Source organism: Fusarium oxysporum, chromosome 14 (assembly GCF_000149955.1).
Source record: "Fusarium oxysporum f. sp. lycopersici 4287 chromosome 14, whole genome shotgun sequence".
NCBI lineage: Eukaryota > Fungi > Ascomycota > Sordariomycetes > Hypocreales > Nectriaceae > Fusarium > Fusarium oxysporum.
In genome coordinates this window covers 145440-166661 of record NC_030999.1, presented here as the reverse complement: position 1 = coordinate 166661, position 21222 = coordinate 145440, and the positions used below count along the sequence as shown (strand labels likewise).

At 46.9% G+C, this 21222-nt stretch overlaps 6 protein-coding genes across 7 annotated transcripts; 2 read left to right on the top strand and 4 right to left on the bottom strand.

The window, feature by feature from the left end:
- Positions 1–731: 731 nt before the first annotated feature.
- Positions 732–1120, bottom strand: FOXG_14158 (uncharacterized protein; the record flags this gene model as incomplete). The annotated part of the gene is made up of 2 exons (XM_018394224.1): positions 732–944; positions 1025–1120. The coding sequence occupies 2 exons, from the start codon at positions 1118–1120 to the stop codon at positions 732–734; spliced, it is 309 nt and encodes a 102-aa protein (XP_018253792.1).
- Positions 1121–2031: 911 nt separating this feature from the next.
- Positions 2032–3126, top strand: FOXG_21461 (uncharacterized protein). Of its 2 annotated transcripts, XM_018401801.1 has the most exons (2): positions 2079–2465; positions 2574–3122. In XM_018401801.1, the coding sequence occupies exons 1-2, from the start codon at positions 2145–2147 to the stop codon at positions 2742–2744; spliced, it is 492 nt and encodes a 163-aa protein (XP_018253791.1). In that variant the 5' UTR covers positions 2079–2144; the 3' UTR covers positions 2745–3122. The 2 variants fall into 2 exon arrangements, with proteins under 2 accessions (XP_018253790.1, XP_018253791.1); XM_018401800.1 differs by having other exon boundaries at positions 2032–3126.
- Positions 3127–4196: 1070 nt separating this feature from the next.
- FOXG_14157 (uncharacterized protein) lies at positions 4197–5364 on the bottom strand (the record flags this gene model as incomplete). The annotated part of the gene is made up of 2 exons (XM_018394223.1): positions 4197–4577; positions 5293–5364. The coding sequence occupies 2 exons, from the start codon at positions 5362–5364 to the stop codon at positions 4197–4199; spliced, it is 453 nt and encodes a 150-aa protein (XP_018253789.1).
- A 3928-nt stretch (positions 5365–9292) lies between these two features.
- FOXG_14156 (uncharacterized protein) lies at positions 9293–10461 on the bottom strand (the record flags this gene model as incomplete). Its single annotated transcript, XM_018394222.1, has 2 exons — positions 9293–10285; positions 10339–10461. The coding sequence occupies 2 exons, from the start codon at positions 10459–10461 to the stop codon at positions 9293–9295; spliced, it is 1116 nt and encodes a 371-aa protein (XP_018253788.1).
- A 2652-nt stretch (positions 10462–13113) lies between these two features.
- On the top strand, positions 13114–14187 carry FOXG_14155 (uncharacterized protein; the record flags this gene model as incomplete). Its single annotated transcript, XM_018394221.1, has 1 exon — positions 13114–14187. The coding sequence occupies one exon, from the start codon at positions 13114–13116 to the stop codon at positions 14185–14187; it is 1074 nt and encodes a 357-aa protein (XP_018253787.1).
- Positions 14188–18770: 4583 nt separating this feature from the next.
- Positions 18771–19782, bottom strand: FOXG_14154 (uncharacterized protein; the record flags this gene model as incomplete). Its single annotated transcript, XM_018394220.1, has 3 exons — positions 18771–18950; positions 19001–19267; positions 19330–19782. The coding sequence occupies 3 exons, from the start codon at positions 19780–19782 to the stop codon at positions 18771–18773; spliced, it is 900 nt and encodes a 299-aa protein (XP_018253786.1).
- Between the last annotated feature and the right edge of the window lie 1440 nt (positions 19783–21222).

The window sequence follows — 21222 nt, the reverse complement described above, 5'->3', positions numbered from 1 at the left end:
GTATCTTGTGGGTTATTATTTGTAACTGTTTTGCCAAAACACCGCCTCCCATGCTTATGTTTGCCCTGTTTCTAGTTGTTATCACTATGCCTCGACCCATGACTTTTAAGAATAATCCAGTGGGTGAGGCACAGGGACAAAATTATTCCTGAACTTGTGCCCTACTAAGTGTTTACCATCATGTTGGCTAAGCATTAAAATGCCATGATCTAGAGACGATAGTGCGCAATTAATATGACGACTAAACGGTATTGCTGTAGCGGGGCGAGCTTATTTTCAATGCAGTAGTAAATTGCTACGACGCAACGCTCACAGCATGTCAACTAACTCATATCACAGAAGAAATCAGTGAAATAGGATATAAGTATCACATCTCTCTGGTCTTACAGACACAGGAATAGACTGCTTGAACACAGACACGAGGATGAGAAGCAGACCCAACTTCGCTTCCAGCAGCATGCACTCGCCACGATCAGATAAGCATGGCGATGATGAGATTGCCTCTCCAGGGCTCGGTATGGCCTTGAAAGGCTGCGCAGCCGTGGGAGGGTCAAAGTCAATTCATGCTCATCCGGGATGAGCCCGGCAAAGGCAGGAGGTGAGTGGAGCTTCGCAATTCGCTCCAGATCCTTGTACTTATCTAAACTCTGCTGCCGCTTCTTGTCGTCGCTTTCGTAAAGACGCTTCAAGGAAGTCGAGAGTCGTCTGGCAAGTCGTAGCATTCACTTCATTCACGAGATTCTGATACCGATTGGCCCGCTGGGAATGATCCTGATGAAATGGGAAAGATCGCTGCGGTCATCCAGAAGCTGACTGATGATAGCACGGCCTGTCTCAAGGCAATCAAGAGCCTCGATTAATCTATTTGCTGACAAGAGGAACTCTGATCTGTGTAACAAGTAATAGGAGACATTTAGCCGCAGCGATGATGCGCTGGAATGGTGCTGTAATCGAACAGGACCAAGCTTCGAGCAGAATGGCTGATGCCTCTTCCAGGTCTCTCATTTCTCCTGTCCGTCCATACCGCCGACGAAGCTTGTGTCATCTCCAGTCCGTTCATATTGATCCTGAAGCATGTTTCCAAGGCTATTCTGATTGCCAGAGCAGCCAGGATGGCCATTTGGCGCTTATTCTAGAGCTAGTGCCGCTCTATGGATCGCCTCTTCTAGATCTGTCATGTCTCCAGTCCTTTCATACCGGCGACCAAGCTTGTTTGCCAGGCTGGTCAGGCCAGATATTCGGTCTGGATGGACATCTTGTATCAATTCTAGAGCTCGCCTTGCTGCTTTGATCGCTTTTGATAAGCTCCTCGGGTCCCCCAGTCGTCCATATCGACTCTCAAGTATGTTTCCAAGATTATTTAATGCGACTGCCAGGTCTGGGTAGCCGTTGGACGTCAATTTCACAGCTTGCTGTGCTATCTCGATTGCTTCTTCCAGATCGTTTATCTCTACCGTCCATTCATACCGCCTCGCAAGGAAGGCTCCAAGGTCATTCAACCATTGCATAGGTAACGGATGACTGTCGTTTGCTAGATAGATACACCCTTTCGCCTGGTCTATGGCTTCGCTGATGTCCAGTTTGAATATATCTTTTATATGTGCCGATTGAAAGCTCTGACAAATGATTATGGATCCAGCGTGTATTGACGCCAGTCCCTTCGATAAATGCCTCGATTTCCATCTTGGTAGTCACATGTTTAAGGTTTATCGACTTTTTTGTTTCGTCACTGACTAACTAAGTTAGGGTCGTTCATCATGATGTTGTTGTGTGGATCATAGTTACTTTATTGCTGCCTAATTAGCCCCGTTGCGCACATGACATGTTGGCCCTTGCAATGAGCGGTATTTTTAGATCTACAGATGATGCCCGTACGGATGAGCCACAAAGCTAAATTCTCTGTTATGGTGGCGGCTCATACTTTGCCTCGCCGAGTCGTGCAGCTCACTGCCACCCCAGGCGGCCTCCTCAGAAGACTACTAGAAAATCTTGCGTAATGTAATCATGTATGAGTAATCGATGCCATTTATAAGCAGTTTGGCAGAAGGGGTCATACCATATCAGATAATCTTTACTTGTATGCCCACACAATTGGGATACCAAACCATCCTCTCGCTTTTCGTCCCCCAAACAATCTTCTCAGTATGGGTGTGACAGTTACTCCATCTTCATTTTTCCTCTCACCCTCACCTGATTCCGTCAGAGTGGGTAGATTTATCAGAAACATCAAATACCCACTCGAGGGTTATTATGATCCTACAACAGATGAACCTAACGTCATTGAGACGCAAGTCTCTGCTTCCACCATCAACCGGCAGAACAGCAAAACGGGATTTGGGTCGGCGCTGACGTCTTCGACATCTATAGAAGTTTCTAAGCGTCTTGACGGCCGGACCCATGTAGTACCAGCTGATGTCAAAAATGGTTATTACCTTGATAATTCCGATGCATGGTTTGACAAGGCAGTTAGTCTCACAGACACAAGAAAGTGGATTGAAAAGGCTGCTCTCAGCGGCGGGAAGATCTACATTATTGTCGGTATTGAAATATTAACCAATACTCGACTCGTTCAGAATAGTCAGAGCGATGAACTGCGGCCCACCTTTATCGAGAAGCGAGTATGTCTTCTGCAGTATCGCAAAGTCAAAACTAGGTGGTTCTCCACTCGATTGACCAAGCCCCTTCAACTCTCGACTACGCGTCAATGGTCATACACGAAGGGCCTGACGTCCTATTTTCGATAAGGCGATAGTGATGGAAACAATGGGGAGCGGGACGCAAATGATTTTGTGGAAGGGACTATCGATCCTGAATCCAGTCCTGATGAGTGGAACCTACAGGATGCCTCCACGACAGGCCAGTGAAGAAGGAATATGTTACACGGAGTTCTTAGATTGTTTTGAGTATCCAATGCGAATATGCTGAATATGAAAGGGTGTTGAGATCCGCTCCATTGCAGTACAGCCTCGCCAGTGCACGGTTTTGACGGGCGGAGGAGGCTCGGATGGACTGGACTGTGACTTTTCCGGTATCAATCCAAGCACAAGAAAGTGGCTAGGTTACTATCACGCCCTAGAAACTTAGATTTTAAGTTTGGAGACAAATCAATGTCTTCCACGTCATCCACTCAGAACCAATCGTAGCTGTCGAACAGTTCCCAGTATGCCTCTTCTTCAGGGCCAAAAGCAAAACTACGCTCCCCTGCAGGAAGAGCTTCAGGGTCTTTCTCCCTTCTCCATGACTTGGGAAAATCTCCTGTAACGCACGGTCGATGCTCTGCCACTTCTGACCCACGTTCAGCATTACACCATTCATTCTTTATACTGTAGCAGCTTGTAAGCTACAAGTTGGAGGAGTCAATACTTCCATCCGATTAATTACTCAAAATGCCCGTTGTATTAGCCCTAGTCTAATTCCCTCCGATATGTCACTCTTCCTCTGCTGAAGAGGTTCACCCCCGCGAGGGTGGGATGCCGGGAGGATGAGCTAGAAGAGTACCTCATCAGGCATACGAAAGCGCTTGGGGAATTGGATCTTGCTAAACTGGATTAAATACCGCCGTTGTACCTCTCAGATAATTGTTTTCATGTTGACCCTGGTATTGTTGCCAAAATATAAATTCCAGAGTACGCGGTCCCATATAGGTCAGGGTTAGGGAGGAAATGCCACCCCAAGTTCCCCAGTCCCGAACAGGGCCAAACACAAGTCTCTACAGAATCACAAGGGGGCCATCCAGAGAGTTTCAGAAAATGCTAGATAATTCTAGCAGTGGTCAAATGGAATACACTCTTTTATATGCAGCTCCCGCGCGACTCCCTGACGGAGTACCAGGTACACGTGCTGCGAGACTCCATCTTCATCACCTCGGAGCCGGGGAGAACTGACCGTGTTTTTAGGTGCGGCGTCTCGCATGTACAATCCTGCACCGTAGTGGAGGGGAGCTTCAACATGGCCGCCGTCTGGGCTTTCTCACATCCCAACATCTTGAGCCTCGCGTATAGCAATAAGAAGACGGAGATTAATAGGTAACGAATGTTGGCTAAATGCGATGATGCAGTCAGTATGACATCCGCGAAATAGACATAGTTAGGTAGAAAAAAGACTGGCTTTATATACTCGCCTATTTAATAATCCTTATTTCAACCTCTTACTGCGCATATTAGAGTAGTCTGGTAAGAGAAATTTCGCAAAGGCTTTCAATCAGCCTTTGGCCTATTCGTCCAAGATGGTCTAGAGTGTCTATCTTTCTCCTTCCTCATCTCCTTGCCATGGCCATATAACAGAAGATCATTCGGAAGATCCGGCAGCAGACGCATCGCACACTCAATATGCTCTTCATCAAGGGCTCGAAGACTTTTATGGAGAGACTGAACAACGGCATCGCGCAGCCCTCTATCGGAATCGATTGTTGCCGTGTATGGAAACTCACAAGCCTGTGCAAAATCCTTGCCGAAACGACCGCCGCAGTTGAAAATGATTCGAAAAGAGCGTTGGGCCATCTCCTGCAGTCCCAACACGTCGTGCTTCTCGGCAGGAGCATTTCCCTTTGCACGCAGGACGAGAAACTTGACATGAAGCTCGCCGGTGAGTTCTCCGGAACATAGGATGTAGCAAGGCGCGCAAGGGCAATATTAATTCATTGCAAATAAACGCATATAAATGCAAACACGTTTCGTTTATCTCCCAGGATCGAGTGAACCGATTACATGACATATCATACCTGTCGGCCCAGCTCGATCGTAACAGCGATCTAAAAGACAGTGATGCTAGACCACGTGGATTGCAGCCTGGTATTGGTTTCTTGGTCCTTGCCTTTCTTTACTATCTCTACCTCTCCTGTTGTGAGGTTTGGATGATTGCCAGCCAATACGACGTCGTGTCCGATGGACTGTGAGCCGAGTATAACCCTATCTGTCCTTTTTAGCTGACAGAGGTTTAAAAGGTGGCTTGATATGTCTAAACTGTATTCGTGTTGTTGATGTACAAACCACTTATTGTCACAAGGAGCATTGTCAAATTAGTGGGACAATGAGTGCTCGCATACTGGCTGTTGATCCAATCATCCGACCAACGCTAAGCAACACCTTGGCCTATGCAGTTGGTGGCTTCTAGCTCTTGCTCTTAGGAGAGTATCGTCTTCTACTATGGAAGAATGGTGAGGATGTACTGGTTCCGGCCATAACGTTAGTTGTTGATCCATATCAGCCGTCAAAAGAATGCCTAGTCGGATCGGACCTTGTATACGGAAGCTGACAGCGAATTACTGCGTCAGCAGTCGCCCTAGAGACGTACCATCGCGTATTCAAGGACATCGTTCTCAACTGTGTCCACCACATGGCCTCTTTCAACAGCATCGGCCTTCATCTTCAACTCGTCGACATCCTGCCGAGTCACCCATCCATTCGAGATCGACGTCCACTAACTCGGCGGCGTCCTCAGCAGTCTGGCTCTCCACACGTCTCTCATAGCCTTTCTGCGTTTCTAGAAGTGCAAGGCGCTCTTGGAGCTTTTCCATGCCTTCTTTCGGACGTCGATTCTATTCTCCAATACCTCCATTCTTGCGTCACGGCCTTCCATGGTTGTGAGCACAGCCCAGATCTGTTGGAAAATCCAGGGATCCCCCTTCCCTTCAGGATTCAGACTAACAGTCTGAAAGTCCTAGATTTAAAGTTTAAAGTCCTAGATGAAATCATTTAGAGATATAAACCTAAGAAGAACTCTCATCTCACTAATGAAAAATCAAGTTTCATAAAATATATATTTTCACCTAGCACTACTGCGCAATATAAACAACACATATTACCACGCCAAGGGGCATGCTTGGAAGCATATCAACGACGCAGCACAGGTCGACCGTGGCCTCGCATTGCTGGTAATTATAGTCAGTAAAGCGACGCATCTCATGAAACTCTGTCCAGGATATTGTTGCTCCTTGGAATTTCAACATTGGTGGTATGTAATGGTAGCGGGCGGCGGTTTTCAACAACTGGCTGCCTTGCGCACAATCTTTGAAGACCGTGGCCTTGACGAAAATCTACATCTAGACAGTTAGCAAGGGCAGTCTACGGGAAACCGTGATATAGATACTTATCTGAGAGAAGTAAGGACATATATAGTACGCTAAAGATGCAGGATCTAAATTTATTATTTCTATTTCTCCTGCCTTTTTCTCTCAGGAAGTCCTCCTTTCCCACTTGGTCATGCCTTGCAGCCATGACTATGTAATCTACAACAAACGGTAGTTCGCTCTCTTTGTCGATATGAGCGGTAGTGTAGAGGTGCTTCAAGGTGTAGTCATAGGCCTCTTTGATATGACGCAAAAACTTCCAACACCACCGATCCAAGAATCGAACTTGAAATTTGTCCCATAGAAGGTGGCCTAGTACTAAATTATCTAGCACCGAAGAATAGAAAGGCAGACTAGCGATAGCTGCTGTGGTCCGTTTGCGATGACAGGTTCTTCGGTGAGAGGAGCGGCGTGCGAGATATATTCTAAGAGCCGCAAGCCAATCATTATCGACAACACCGGCATCATAAATGGACTCGCTTGGAATCGGAGGTGGGGGAAGAGTGATAGGTACTGCGTAATGTATATCAAGGCCACCTGAGCGGCCACAGCATCAAAGCAGAACCTCCAGTTAAGGTGATAGTGATTCATCGTTGGCGATGGTGATGTTGATGTTCCCTAGTCCGGGAAGGTGTCTTCTTCTCTTATTTCCCTCGCCTGCTGTCTGTAAAGATCTAACAAATGAAAGAAGGAAAGAAGAGTCGATGATTCAGCGTGGCTTTGCCTAGCTCGTATCTCTACAGGCTGGGGCGGGCTGGACTGCGCAACGCGAGAGCTGCGACTATGCAGAAATGCTGACTTTGAGGTAATGGGGAGCGAAGGTTGAGAGAAGATATATAGCCATTATAGAACCAAGGCTGTCTGCAAGGCTGCCTGTAGAAGATGGTTTTACCATGGACAGAAGCGAGGGACGAAAGAATGTAGTGACTCGACCCAATGACTGTAACCTTGGCTGTGCACTAGGTCCATGCTTGCCTGGAACTGGGGCCCCCAGCCACGATTTCTAAGCAAATCTGGCATAGCCCGTACTCCAAACTTGTAGCGCGCAAGTCCAAGAGTCTTTTGAAGTCGCTGCAAGAGCATGTGTTCCCTTTAAAACGGCAGATTGACCAGAACAAACGATGACGAGTTGCTGGCTTGGCTGTTCGGATCGCTGTTCCCCTAGCCTGGCCAAGCGTACGCTAGCCCTAGACGATGATCCAATCGGCAAATACAGCTTACCCTGTAGCACAATCGTAATGCTAACCCACTCAGACGCTCTCTGACTGTCAGGCAACTGACTTTCGACGACGCCTTTTAAGCGCGGTCTGTTCGTTCTTGGCCACTTCTGATTTAACCATGTCCCTTGCCTCGCTCTGGATGACAGACAGATTAAAGAGATCCGGGAGTCGACAATTCGCAATCAAAGTCATTTCATGTATGCCGCCAGTAAGAACTTATGATCTCGTTAGTGGTCTCAGCAACGAGTAGTGCTACGAACTGTCTGACCGTACCATCTCATTTCGAGTAGCTTTCGATAGACTTCCGACCCTTCGTAATTTGGATTTTAGGTCTACGAATGTGCCTTCTGTCTCCGGATACACATCTTGATCGTTCAAGCGATCCGTCATCGCTGGAAATGGACCCATGGTCCGGCACCCTAAACGCTATTTGAAGTTTATGTGCGGCTAATGTAAAGGCTTCTACGGAGGAAGGAAACTTTCGAGTAAGCATCATAAGTATAACTGACTATTAAATCTCCATCGCTTGTATTGTACAGCTACTTGGGCTCTGTTAGAGCACCTGACTGTGGTAGCTACTAGCTGCCGAAATGGGACTAGACCAGGAGCCGAGGTGCTCCCAAGTTCAATAGCTCTGTATAACAAAGGAATATTGGGCTTGAGTAGTCTCATGATCCTGCATACAACGACAAGACTACTTGACAGTACCATGTAGTAAAGATATATGCGCTTCGGGACGAGAACAACGACCTCAAGCAAGAGATCACAGATCTGCGCGAGCGATTGATTGAGTCCGAGAGGAAGCCTCAAGGCTTCGAAGAAGAGTTCGGGTCGTTGGCTGGTTGGCTGGATTGACGTGTGAGAGGGTCAGAGAGCTGGAGGAGCATTCGAACTTAGGCACTCAGAAGTCTGGCAGGACATGGGCGAGTTGATTAGTGAGGTCCATGCCACGAAGTTGCGGATAGATGAGGATGAGTTGGTGAATAGAGTCAAATACAGAGTTGTTGATCACATCACGGCGAGTCTATCTCGGGACATGCCGCCGGATGATTGATGATTCGGTGATGGATCAGACATATGGAGCAATGACACCAGTCGAGTTCAAACGGTCTCGGTAACCTGATTAACCCTGGTCGCGGCTATCCTCTCCCAACAGATTAGCGTGTTAATGACGGTGCGCCCAGACGGCAACAAGATCAAACCCTCGCACTGTCTGGGGCCATCTTTGGTGCAGTGGCAGTGGCATTGGCGAGAGCATTTGCTCGTAGGGTTGTATTGACGTCTACCTCTAGGCCAAATGTGTCGGGATGCCGACGAGACTCCGCCAGCGAACGAAATCTTCGATGGTTTTTGATTTTCCGCCACACGTAATACCCTCTGTAAGTCACCCATTGACTCACCCTTCGACAGCGGCCGGAATTGGAGGAGTAGCTACCATCTTGCGTATAGGTTTTGGTCATTGTTGTAGTAGACTATCTGACAGAGGAACGCCGTCACAGGGTACTCATCCCTGTACTCATAGCTTAACCTGTAAAGGGTGCCTTATCAAGGTTCAGTTGGGCTCTGTGAAAGGCTATGGGATAGAAACTATGTTGTGCGAACCAACGATACCTTCTCATCATGTTCCTCAACCTATACCGTCTCTTCTTACGTGGTATCAAGAGATAGATTTCGTGCCTAAGATGGATTATTCTTTGCCAGGCAATGCCCATTTTTCAAGCGCAGTAGGATGTATGTTATAGTAACTAAAGCTTTCGAGTTGCGTATAGCTGATCTAGATTTTGAGTAGCTTATTCTATGCTAACGTATATGTGAACTTGTGCTTAAATACGTAGTGTGCAGCGTAATCCTTACAATGGCCTTGCCTAAATCAGCACGCAGTCATGTTCTGTTTTGCAATGATCGGAATAGTAATAGAATGTAGCAGAGATAGTGTAGAAGCCACGATGATGTACATGGGCAAACGTTGAAGGTCGAATCGTCGATTCAATAGTCATGAAGAGCATTATTGGTTCATGCCATGCTGGTTACTGTATACGACGTATTGGGCCTGACCATATAGTGCCGCATGGTTAGGGGGTATTGGTGTGACCTGGCATTGAGGAGGTAGGTCATAAGATTCCTTTGCCATGTTGTGGTTGCCCATCAATGAGTTGCTATCAGAGGTAATCGGGGGCGTTGAGTACCCATTGAACCCCATCGTGCTGTGTCCTTTTTGTGGAGCCCTGAAAATGTTGCTCGTGTGCTTGTTAACGGGTTCAGCTAGGGGAGTAGCAGGGTTGGCAGCTCCGACGGTCATCGCAGCTTGTTCAGCCATGAATCTGGCCAGCTTCTGTGATACCCGAGAAAAACCTGTTGTTGAGTACTTGTACGCAAGTGTGGGCGAGGTTTGATGAAGGTAATACGCCAAGGTATTCAAGGTAACGTTCTCTGTCTGGCCCCAACCTCTGTTATTAATTTCTGGGCGGCCAAGGATAGCTCGCGCGAGAGAGAGAGATGATCGAGCCATAACGGAAGGCTTGGTGGAAACGAAATCGCGATGGTATAAGGCGATCTCACAGAGGTAGGTAGCCACGTGGGCAACCTCCTGATCATCACCCTCCTCGGCTACCATTAGTTGCGAAAAGCCGACGGTGGTGGGGCCAATGGCCCAATCGAGGGTGTTTACTACATGCATCTCCATCTCAGTGAACATGCCAGCTTCATAGAGTCCGCAGCACATGTTGTTGAGTTCGTGAATCTGAGGAACGCGGTCCTTCTTGTCACAATACTTCGCAGCGATGAGTAGAGCAGCGCATCCAACCAGCTGGTAGTGTTGCTTATACACTACTCGCTTAGAGCAGTATCGATCGAGGAGGTTAACAGTGAGGAAGAGAGTTTCGGGGAGGAGGCCAAAGGCAGCATGGGCCTCGATGAGGAAGTCGATCAAGTAGGGTCGCATGGGCCACTGGATATCTTTCTGCATATCAATGAGGGAAACATCTGGTAGAGTCTCGTCCTAGACGTTGTAAGCACAAGATATGGGATGGGTGTCAATGTGTCGCATCATACCTCCATTTGTCGCATGTGCTGCATGATGTCCTCAAGGTACTCATATCCCACCAATCGCGAGAGCTCAACGCCGATTATATCTTGCCGTCGGCGGGCTATCATGCGTGCTGCTTCTCGGGCCATGATTGTGTGGTGAGGTTCATCGGACTCAACAAAGTAGGAATCGCCTTGTTGAGAGTACGCCATGAGAGCAACAGTACTTGCTTGAATGAGAAACACTGTTATCAGATTTTGAATCGTTACCCTATTGCACTCTTTTGGTAGAGAATGTTAGTAACGATATCAACACGCTAAGATTTGCTACATGCTGGGAGTGGGAAGAGTGGATTACCTGGCACAGAGAATCTAGGAAGGCTTCAGTTCTAACCGCTTAAGCATAGTATAGTTGGTTTCTCGGTGCAAAAGGAACGCCCTGAAGTGTTGATCAACATCAGCTAACGGTTTCGAAGACGAACACAGGTCGTTGAGGGGCGGAGGAGGGGAACATCTTTTAACAATTGGGTGATCGGGGAAGTTATGTTACTTACAGCAATAGTTCGTTCGGGAGAGTATTACTGATAATAAAGCTATGCTAATTGTTTCCACTTCCTAGACACAGATTTGACCTGAAAAGAATAGATCGTGTATAGTGGAGTTGTACGATAAGCTGGCGAGAGAGAAGTGTGGGACAAACCTGAATGAAATAAGGCCAGGCCGCTAAGCGCCGGGCCGGGCCTGGTAAGTTGGCTGGATATCACCCCTGTAAGTGCCAGGATACGATAGTGATCAGGCAGAACAGTGCGCTATCGCCAGAGATTTCTTATCCAAGCATGGCAAGGGGGCTCCTCATAATGCCAGATGAATAGATAGCGGATCCCAACATCATCGGTCTTTCATAACTCAAAGAAGATACCACGCTAATATATTTAACTCAACATTAAATTATCCCCTAGCCTTAAGTCGAGGCTCACGCTTGCGGTTGTTCGGAAAGTGGAAGAGAAGAAGAGGGGGCATCAAAGCGACGATCCTTGGCACTTAGACTGTCCACTTCCTTTTTTTGGTGTCACATACAGCGAACTTACTATAATGTCAAGGAAGGCCTGCACTAAAACCCATGCCAAGACGATATATGAGGAGATTCCCGGAGCTGCCTAACCCAGTGGCCTATCCGCATACGGCTTCCTGATCCCCTAAAGTCACTGAGTTAACTAATCCCTGCTGTAAAATAGTAATTGGTTGGTTTTTCGTGAACCCTGCAGGTCTCACTGTCCGAAAGGTAAGTCCTGGGCTTGCGCCCCGAGATTAAGTCAGGAGTCCACGGCTGAGCACCGCCACCATGACAGGAATATTTCCAATCGAAAATAAGCCGCTGCTAGGACTATGGAGAGACTTTGAGGCACCAGACACCTCAGCAATGCCCATACGGTATATCTACATGAGCATCGCGAAAACTGTGAATGTCCTCAGGTGTAAAGGGGGTCAGAGTGCTGGAGCCATGCCATTGTTAAAACCTCGCAGGAAGGGTTTTCCAGCAGTATAAGCTGACTTATCTCTTTCATATGGTTCCCGATAACCCCAGTATTCCGTTTAAATTGCCCTTCTAGAGTATTTTCACCAGTTCCTTGTCTTCTTACGTACCAACAAAATTGCACCTGGCCGGAATCATCAACCCTTTGCGACTGACAAAGGGAAATTCTGCCGAGGTTGAGAGTTCAGGTCCTAAATTAGTAGAGCTTTTGGTAAAATCAAACAATGATTAAGAGATAAATTTGTTGCCATACAGTATTATCGTACGAGGGAGGCACATGGTCGTTATAACAAGCCCACCAACATGTGAGCTTGGGAAAAGGATGTTCATATAACCAAGTCTCTGTTTATCAAAAGAAATAACCAATCTATTGTACAGAGAAGGATTCTATACATGTTGTATGAATTTTCCATGCCAAGTCCAGAAACTCAATGGTTCGCAAGGTGTGTCCGATCTCATCAGTTTCACAGAGTAAATAAGTACGACAGCGAGTTTACAGTACCAGCTTGAAATATAACTTTGCTTTTTTGTTTCTCTGTTACTTCTTTCTTCCGTACTATGCTGCGTTGTGTTCTTTTGAACATCCATTAGGCTTAAACATTAAAGTAACAAGCATTCTTGGGGCGATATGGGCAGGGCTATATCGTAATCATACTGATTCCACATCTACGATCAGGCTGACGGCGAACTCGGTTAAAATCGCTAGCACCAAAGACGTGTTCAGAAGTTCGATGATTGACAGGACCGTTCCTTCTATCTTTGATCAAACTATATAAGGCTGAGGACTTGATTGTGGATTTGCGGTTTGGTCAGTTCTACTTCATGGTCAATGCATCCATAATGTGATGCGTTATGATGAAAAGCCAATCTGTCAGATTGGATTCATTTTTGTAATCACCTTAACTAATTAGCTGATGCCTGTAGTAACTCAAGATGACTGGTTGAAGAAGAGAAGAACAAAGAGGAGTTTGTCAGGGTCCTCGGATTCAAATCTGCTGCCTTCAGCCGAGCAGGTAGTTTGCCTTGGTAAGGATAAATTGGCTCGAACCACTAACTAAATGCCAATCCATCTCCTGCTTTCTCCACTTTGGAAATGTAAAAAGACATGGGAACTGGTCCCGGATTGGGAAGTGCCGGAGGGTTTTCATGTAGATATAAAGACTAACAACCTGAATATGGGAAAAGAATTTGGTCACTTCTTTATTTTCTTCCCTCCCTTTGAAGTTTCTGCCTTTGAAGGGCTTGCCTAATACTGCGACCTCACTAAAATGGCCAGACCTCATACAAGCCCACTTTTACATTTGCCAAAAGAGCTCCAAGATATGATCTTTAAGCAAGTATTGCTCCTTGACTTGTCCAGCCTGGTTCCTCTGGCCAGAGTTAATACAACCTTACGATGTGGAATTCAGTCCACAATCAAACGTCTTTTTCCATCTCAACAGACCCACTGCTATCCTAAACCCAAATTCGGTACCCTTCTCGCCCTTGGTTTAAAAGACTGTGAGATTATCGATGTCTTGGAGGACCTGGACCACGAGGAGGGTCACCGCCGCTACCGCACGGTCCTTTACTCATCTTGGAAGCGTGTAGCTTGGTGCTGGGAGCTTGGCTTTTACGACTGGCAACTGAACGCCCTGGATGTTTCAATCATCCGAGGGAGCCATAGTCTGACGGACTATTTTATAGGCTTCTACGGTGTTTCGGAAAGGAATGTGGTCACTGCTATTGAAGCCAATCATCCAGCACTCGCCAAGCACCTCGAGGTAAAAGCACTGCGAAAGGGAGTAAATTTGTCGTCGTGGAGGCTGGAGTTCACACGTGAAGCAGTGGAGTACCAGAAGCTCATTGCGTCAGTTGAGAATCTACAAAACTTACATCAACCCGAAATTCGCACTTTAGATTACATCCGTATCAGCTATATCAACCCCGGCACGGACAGAACAACTCAAGCTAAAGCCGCATCGCCAACGCCGCTGGAAGTAGAAACTATCGCAAGTTTTTGGCGCGATACTCTACTTGGCCTCCCAGAGGTCCCCTGTAGAGTGTATGTCGCAATGGTTCAAAAGTTGGCCAGACGGATATATGAGAGTTACTGGCCGCATTCAGAGCTTCCGCAAACTCTGGATGAATATCCCCTCCTCTTGGTTACAATCGACGTATTGACCGAAAGATTCCCCGGCTGCTTCACCAGGGACAAGTTCCCAGATGAAATTCTGTCACTGGTGAAGAGCCTCAAGATTAGTTCATTGACTCTTGACCAGAAGGGATGCCGTGCGCTCTTGATGCGCCAGCCCATGTGTATGGGCCGCAACCCAGCCTTTTGGGCAACACCTCGAAAATAGAGGCCTGTGAGGGGATCGATAGATCCTTCTCACTTCCAACTAAGTTACAGAAAAGAGCATGAGATAGGGCCTGCGTTGCAGAATTCAGCAAATGACATGAGAATACCAGTGAAGGATGTCGGAAACACCAATGAACCCCCAACTTCCAAGACAAAGGCATAAAACAGGGAGCTAAGTTGACAATTCACCATTTGTTAGCAAAAAAGACCTCCAACCCTGGAGGATGATAGACAACACGTCTCCTCGCCTTGACAACGACTCACTGGTAGTTTGCAGCTCCTGAGTAGTACGAACCCTGGCGAAGCTCTAGAATAGAACGTCGTCACGCTGTCTTTTGATACTGCTGTTTTTAGGAGCTCTGCCAAGGTCCGGTTCCGAATAAGTTTGAAGCTAGCTCATAGTATGCTCCTATGAGCAAATAAAGGCGATGTGAGATGACTCAAACGATATCATGGCAAAGGGATAAGGAGATCAGCTTTCATTATTAAGACAATTCGGGCTAATATAGATAACGTCATTAGTTTTATTTTTGGCCTTGCCCTGCACGGTTATGCGTGAACAGCTTCGTTCGCAAGAAAACACACTCGTGAGAGACAAGAGCATCGCGAACACGTTAGGTAATCCGATCTCACATCAGAGTTAGCATCTCAAGATCTCGAGAGTAATGAGCTGCCCGATATGCGTTTACACAGTCTTACTAGTCACTGATCCAAACTGTAGTAAAAGACAGATTTCTTACCAAAACATTCTCCCACCACTGCAGTCTCCCGTCTTTGAATTATCATATCCACCGTGAACTAAAGTGCCAAGACTGTGTAGGAAACAATGCAGCAGGAGCGCAGTCAAGGACACAGCCAGGGCGGAAGCATATGAGCCATTCTGCACTGATATCCGAGCTGGCTCGGCTTGTAGTAGGCAGGGAAGAGGGCTAGGAAATGGCGATGATGTAGTTTGGAATCCGGCTTTTTTATATCAGTACAGCTACACGGAGAAGCACGTCGGCATAAGATTCAGTTAGCCGGTAGAAGAGTAGGACACATTGTATCTACAAGGGGTTGTCGTGCTTTATCTTAGTGTTTATGGCGTACAAGCGATGATGAGACTTAAGGTCGTGGATTCATGTGCTATAGCTACACCAAAGTCGTTCATTAGTCCCTGATCCCAAGAAAGTGCCTAAAGGTGTTGTCTTACACCTGTTCGTGAATACTTTCTTCCTCCCGCCTGCACCCAAACCGTCGTCTTGCTTATCTAAAGATACGAAATACCGTACTTTGAATGGGCATACGTATTCCACTTGTCATCATTGAACAAAGCCTTTCAGTATCTATCCTGAATGCATCGTTCGTTGTCCCACACAGACAGTACGAACAGTGAAAATCGAAGGGAGAAGGAGATGTGCATGGCAATTGTACGGCGAGGACATTCCATCGAAGCAGCCCTCCAGCCTTTAATTTCTGAGGCCGATGCTGAGGTTGGCATCAGTCACTGCGAAGTGGTTGTGATCTCTCGCCCGACACGCTCCAGAATCTTCTGCTTCCGCATTGGCCGCCTCTTTCAAATCCAAATCTCAGAGAAAGACAGACAGCCCCTTGTGAGAGACAGCCTCCGATAGACTCAGCGTTAACTGTATGCGATTGTAGTCTCGCTATAGAAATTTACTCTCTAGAGGTCTACAGGATATCAGAAATTTATATATAAGTCTGTGTTACTCATGTATGAGAACCTAGATATAACGCAAGTATCCATCAGAAATAAACTTCAAGTAATTAGAGTTAACGTGTATGATAAGCGAGTGTCACAGATAAGCGAGTGTCACAAAGATCCCTCAATTTACAACATGTCCATTTGATCAGATACTTCTCAACCACCAAATATGTCACAACCCTCAGATGAAGCTAGAATTCTTCTTGCCCTTCAGGCCCTTCAAAATGACCCCAAATTAAGTATCCGACGCGCTGCAACTATCTATAAAGTCCATTACCGTACCTTACATCGTCGTCAACATGGCATTCATTCACGACGCGATTCCATCCCAAACTCACGGAAACTATCTGATCTAGAGGAACAGATAATAGTTCAATTCGTCCTTGACCTAGATTCGCGAGGATTTCCCTCGCGATTGCGTTTTGTGGAAGAAATGGCCAATTCTCTGCTTATAGACCGCGACGCGTCACCTGTTGGCAAGCGCTGGGCTCATAACTTCATAAAGCGACAACCAGAGCTAAAGACGCGTTTATTTCGCAAATATGACTATCAAAGAGCTAAATGCGAAGATCCGACTATTATTCGTGGCTGGTTCAGGCTTGTACAGAACACAATCGCGAAGTATGGTATCCGATCAGATGATATCTGGAACTTTGATGAGACTGGCTTTATGATGGGCGTTATTATGGCCGGAATGGTTGTCACCGGTTCAGAAAGGCAAGCAAGACCAAAATCAGTGCAGCCTGGAAACCGGGAATGGATTACTGTGATCCAGGCGATTAACGCAGAAGGCCAATCGATCGCGCCGTTTATCATTGGTGCAGGCCAATATCACCTTGCGAATTGGTACCGAGAATGCGACCTCCCAGGCGATTGGGTTATTGCAACGAGCCAAAATGGATGGACAAATAACGAGCTGGGTCTCGAGTGGCTAAAGCACTTTGATCGATCTACAACTAAACGGTTAAATGCTCGGTATCGTCTTCTGATCCTTGATGGTCACGAAAGCCACAACTCGGCCGATTTCGAGAGATATTGCCAGGAGAACAAGATTATCACGCTCTGTATGCCTGCTCATGCATCTCACCTACTCCAACCCCTTGATGTTGGGTGCTTTGGGCCGCTAAAACAGGCTTATGGTCGAGAAATAGAGCATCTGATTAGATGCTCTATAACCCATATTTCTAAGACCGAGTTCTTCCCGGCCTTTTATGCCGCATTTAAAGCCACTTTTACTGAAAGCAATATCCGGGGAGGTTTTAGAGGAGCTGGTCTTGCTCCTCTTAACCCGGAAAATGTAATCTCAAAGCTTGATGTGCAGCTACGGACTCCAACGCCTCCCGGGGAGGCTGCTAACCCTTCGACCCCATGGGTTTCAAAGACCCCAAAGACAGCAACTGAGGCTCAATCTCAATCTGAATACCTCGAAAGGCGAATCAGAAGTCATAAAAGCAGCTCCCCAGAGTCAATAATTGAAGCTTTAAAGTCTAGTACTAAAGCAACAAAGGCAGCTCTACATCGGCTAGCCTTAGTAGAGGCTAGGTTAAAGGATCTTGAACAAGCAAATAAGATACTAAGCCGGCGCCGAAGGGCAAAAAGGACTAGACTACAGAAAGGAGGGGCGATGACAGTACAGGAAGCATCGCAAGTAGTTGATCAGATGGATGTTGATGCGCAGGTAGTGGCCGAATCATCTAGAAATGGTGCTCGAGGAAGGTCGGAGCGCCCGGGTGGTCGGCGTTGCGGTGTATGCGGCAAGGCCGGGCATAATGCAAGGACCTGTCGGGTAGTGATTGAGACCCCAGGAGAAGAGTATAGCGAGTAGTTTTAATTGATTAGATGGTTTATGGTGGTTTTAAAGCGATTTAAAGTCAAGAGGTTGAGATTTTTGTGACACTCGCTTATCTGTGACACTCGCTTATCATACACGTTACCTCCATTTGTTGCATATGCTGCATGATATCGTCAAGGTAGACACCACACGTCAGTATATATGCAATGAAAATTTTGCCCTGCTCGATTGACTCTTATTCTTATCAGTCGCCCACTTTTGCCATAATGTATTAACTACTCTGGCGACCCTAACTATCTTCAACCACGTGGCCCCCAAAGCTCTGTGACCATCAGGCTCATGGCCATGATGTCGAAGAGAATGAAACAATTACATAACTACAGTATACTGTTAGGCATGGTAAACATCTGTAACATGGCAGTGAAGCTAGAATCTCCAGTTCTCATATTCGACTGAGATCCCTTGTATTGGATGTATTGCAGCAGTCAGGGACTCCAGCACCAGCACAAAAGATGCATTTAATAAGGCTGGCGGCTTCTGTCACATTTGTAGCCCAGCTTGTGGTAGCGTCAGTTGGCTGAACGATACTCTTTCGCCATGGAGCCGTAATCAAGCTCTTGTGCTTCTGATGGAAGACAGCTCTGGCTTACATGGCACGGTTCATATTTGTAGGCTTAGCCATGTTGCGGCTGAAGAACAACGCCGTCAGCTCTGAGACTCAAAATATTGGTGCCCTGAACATTGCACTAGAGGTTTACCAATAGCAACATCGCAAATAAGTGGATTATGGCGGTATGGCTCTATATCTCTGTCCAGATAATTGTCATGTGTTCATACAAGGGACAATGTTGCAGGTCATAATGCAAGCGGCAAGAGACCCAATTTGGCGATATGATCGCAGTCGTTATAAATGTCGATACATAGAACTGTACCCCAGATTCCCACTTAATATCGGTTTTTGTTCTTGCATCCTAGTGACTGGTAGAGTGAGGAGAGTGCACGATCAAGGTTTCTTATATTCGAACTCAGGCACAAAGGGGTGGAGAGAGCTTATGTGGGCCAAATTGAGTTCGCAAGCACGATATAATCAAAGGTAAATCGCAACCCAGTCGTCCTCTGTAGATGCCCTGGTATTGCAGTCTTCGACATCGCATCCGAAATCAGCTGCTACGAGATAAGGAGATCTCTCATCAAGAGCCCGCGAGTCTGCACCATTACGCTTTATCTTAGCGGGCTTTCTGGTATTGTAGCAGTCGGCACAATAGACCTTTTCTTGTTACTTTCTGTCCGTGATAGGTGTATGATAGGACAACTTACATAACCGCAGTTCTTCAGGGCCCAGAAACGGCGCCCCTCTGGTGCTCGCTTTCGTTTTCGCTTTGATGTGTTCCCGGGACTGTGTAACATGGTATCATATGGATCATAGGCCAACTCATTACAACATGCTGGACAAATAGCGACATTTTCAGATTCCTTCTCGGGATCGGCACAGGTATCGCGGGTAAAGCCTACTCGAGTGGGCGGGGGGAAGGCGTCCCGGGCTTGTGATCGGGCTGCCGAGCCAAGGGATGGAATGGCCCGTATCTAAACAGTTCATGAAAATTGGTCGGCGGGGCCGGCCTAGCAGCTGATGGCTGGTTGGGTACTGTGGGAATTGTGGGATTGGTTCTTCTCCATGAGGCAGATCGTCTGTCAAAGGTATCTGTAGATCGGTCCCTGCCATGATCCGAATTATTAGAGAATATACCACTGGCTAGCCACGGGGGAAGTCGGGAGATCCTAGCTCTTCGGCTTGTTGTACCGTCTCTGTATTGCGGTTCAGGCGGAGAATCAAGCAACCCTGTGAGGTCAATAACAGGAGCGGACTCTCGCGGCTGTCGGGGAGGCTGTGAAGGTGCAATTTCTCGCAGGTCATCGTCGGAATCTTCTGTGAGGTTTATAACAGGGAAGCCATGAAACGCACCCGGTACAGACGGGCTTGGGTTTAGGTGATGTGCTTGTGCCTCGGGATGATTGGGGCGTCCTCCTCTCCTAAAGCTCATATTAGCCGAGGCGCCCGCTTCATACATCGCGTGGTGAGTGTCGCCATCCTCAGCCATCTTCAGAAATTAGAAAAGCAAAGTTTTAGACTGCAGGTGTTCGTTGAATATTTGGCTGCCACTCTATGAACTACCACGGGCGCCGGGAAATCATGGGTGAACTGATGCTTCTTCAGAAACAGAAACGACAACAAGGAAGCCTGGCGATTAGCGGTAAGGCTGGGAAGTTAAGATGTCCGGGTTATAGCGCTTTTGATTGGAGCAATGCCAGAGCTTCATAAGGCCATTGAGCGAAGTGACTGAATGAGAGGATACCTTAGATTAGCTTGATAAACCTAGGTATGTAGCCTGATGCCCTCGACTTAGGTTTAGGCTGCAGCATCCCCGAAGAAAAGCCAGCTGCAGCTCCCTCTGGAATTATGGTGTATCTCTTCTCCAACCATCAATATCGAGTTGGAATAGACTTAATTTACTTCTTGCGGCTTGATTCATGTGCGTGGTGTTCACGATGGGCCATCTGGTATCACAACGTGTAAATTCAACAGAGACAAAAAATCCGTTGAACATTTGGAGCAAGGCGGGATGCCAGTGTCTGAGGTCATCTAGATTTGAGCTTCTAGTTAGTCTATGAATATATCATATCAAGTGGCGAGATATGCTGACAGCGGCAAGGCTCTTTCAATTATCCTTGGATGTAAGTATGGCTAGGGAAGCCTGGCGATGCCTCCAGTATATCAGTTGACCCATCATCTGCTTCGCTGGTTTCTCATACAGGTCTTGCCTCATCTAGTTCAACGTTACTAATACTACCGCATCAATCATCCTTTCGGGCCCGGGTTACAACCTCAAACCTTCTATTGTTGGTTTCAGCTATCTCTCTTGTTGCTTCGGCACTATTCGTGGATCAGTAGTATCGGGAAGAGTGAGCGACAGGTTGACGATCAAACTGGCGCGACGCAACAATGGTGTCATGGAAGCCGAGCATCGTCTGCGGCTGCTTATAATATGCACTGATAACGACTCCAACGGCAGGTCTATACCCAGCAGCATTCTTCTGTAGGCCAGTCCTGATCCCATCAAGCTTTTTACCCAAAGGCTATTTGCCGAGGATCATGCCTACCTACTACTGAACCAATTACCCCGCATATCAGGTCCTGATACACGATTCGATGGTCCGTGCTCTATCCATTATTCTACTTCCACTTTGCCTACTCAAGTATTAACGGCAGGAACGGGCCTAAATCCAATGGAAAACCCATGCAAAATAGAACTACGCATATGAAAACAGCGATCTGAATCCATTGCCCCCAACGGATTCAAATCGACCTCATAAAAAGTCAAGAAAATGTGTTTTGAGACAATGCATCAATTAATAATCACCAGCGCACAGCCCTTTTTAACTTTTAGACATAGGGTATTGCAATAGGTTTGAAACTTGGCTAATTGCATTTAGCGTGGTTGAAAGTGGATAGCTATTGGCGCGTTATCTTGGCCTAAGTT

Coding starts and splice junctions, on each gene's coding strand:
- FOXG_21461 (XM_018401800.1), top strand. CDS start 2,145: ATGGGTGTGACAGTTACTCCATCTTCATTTTTCCTCTCACCCTCACCT.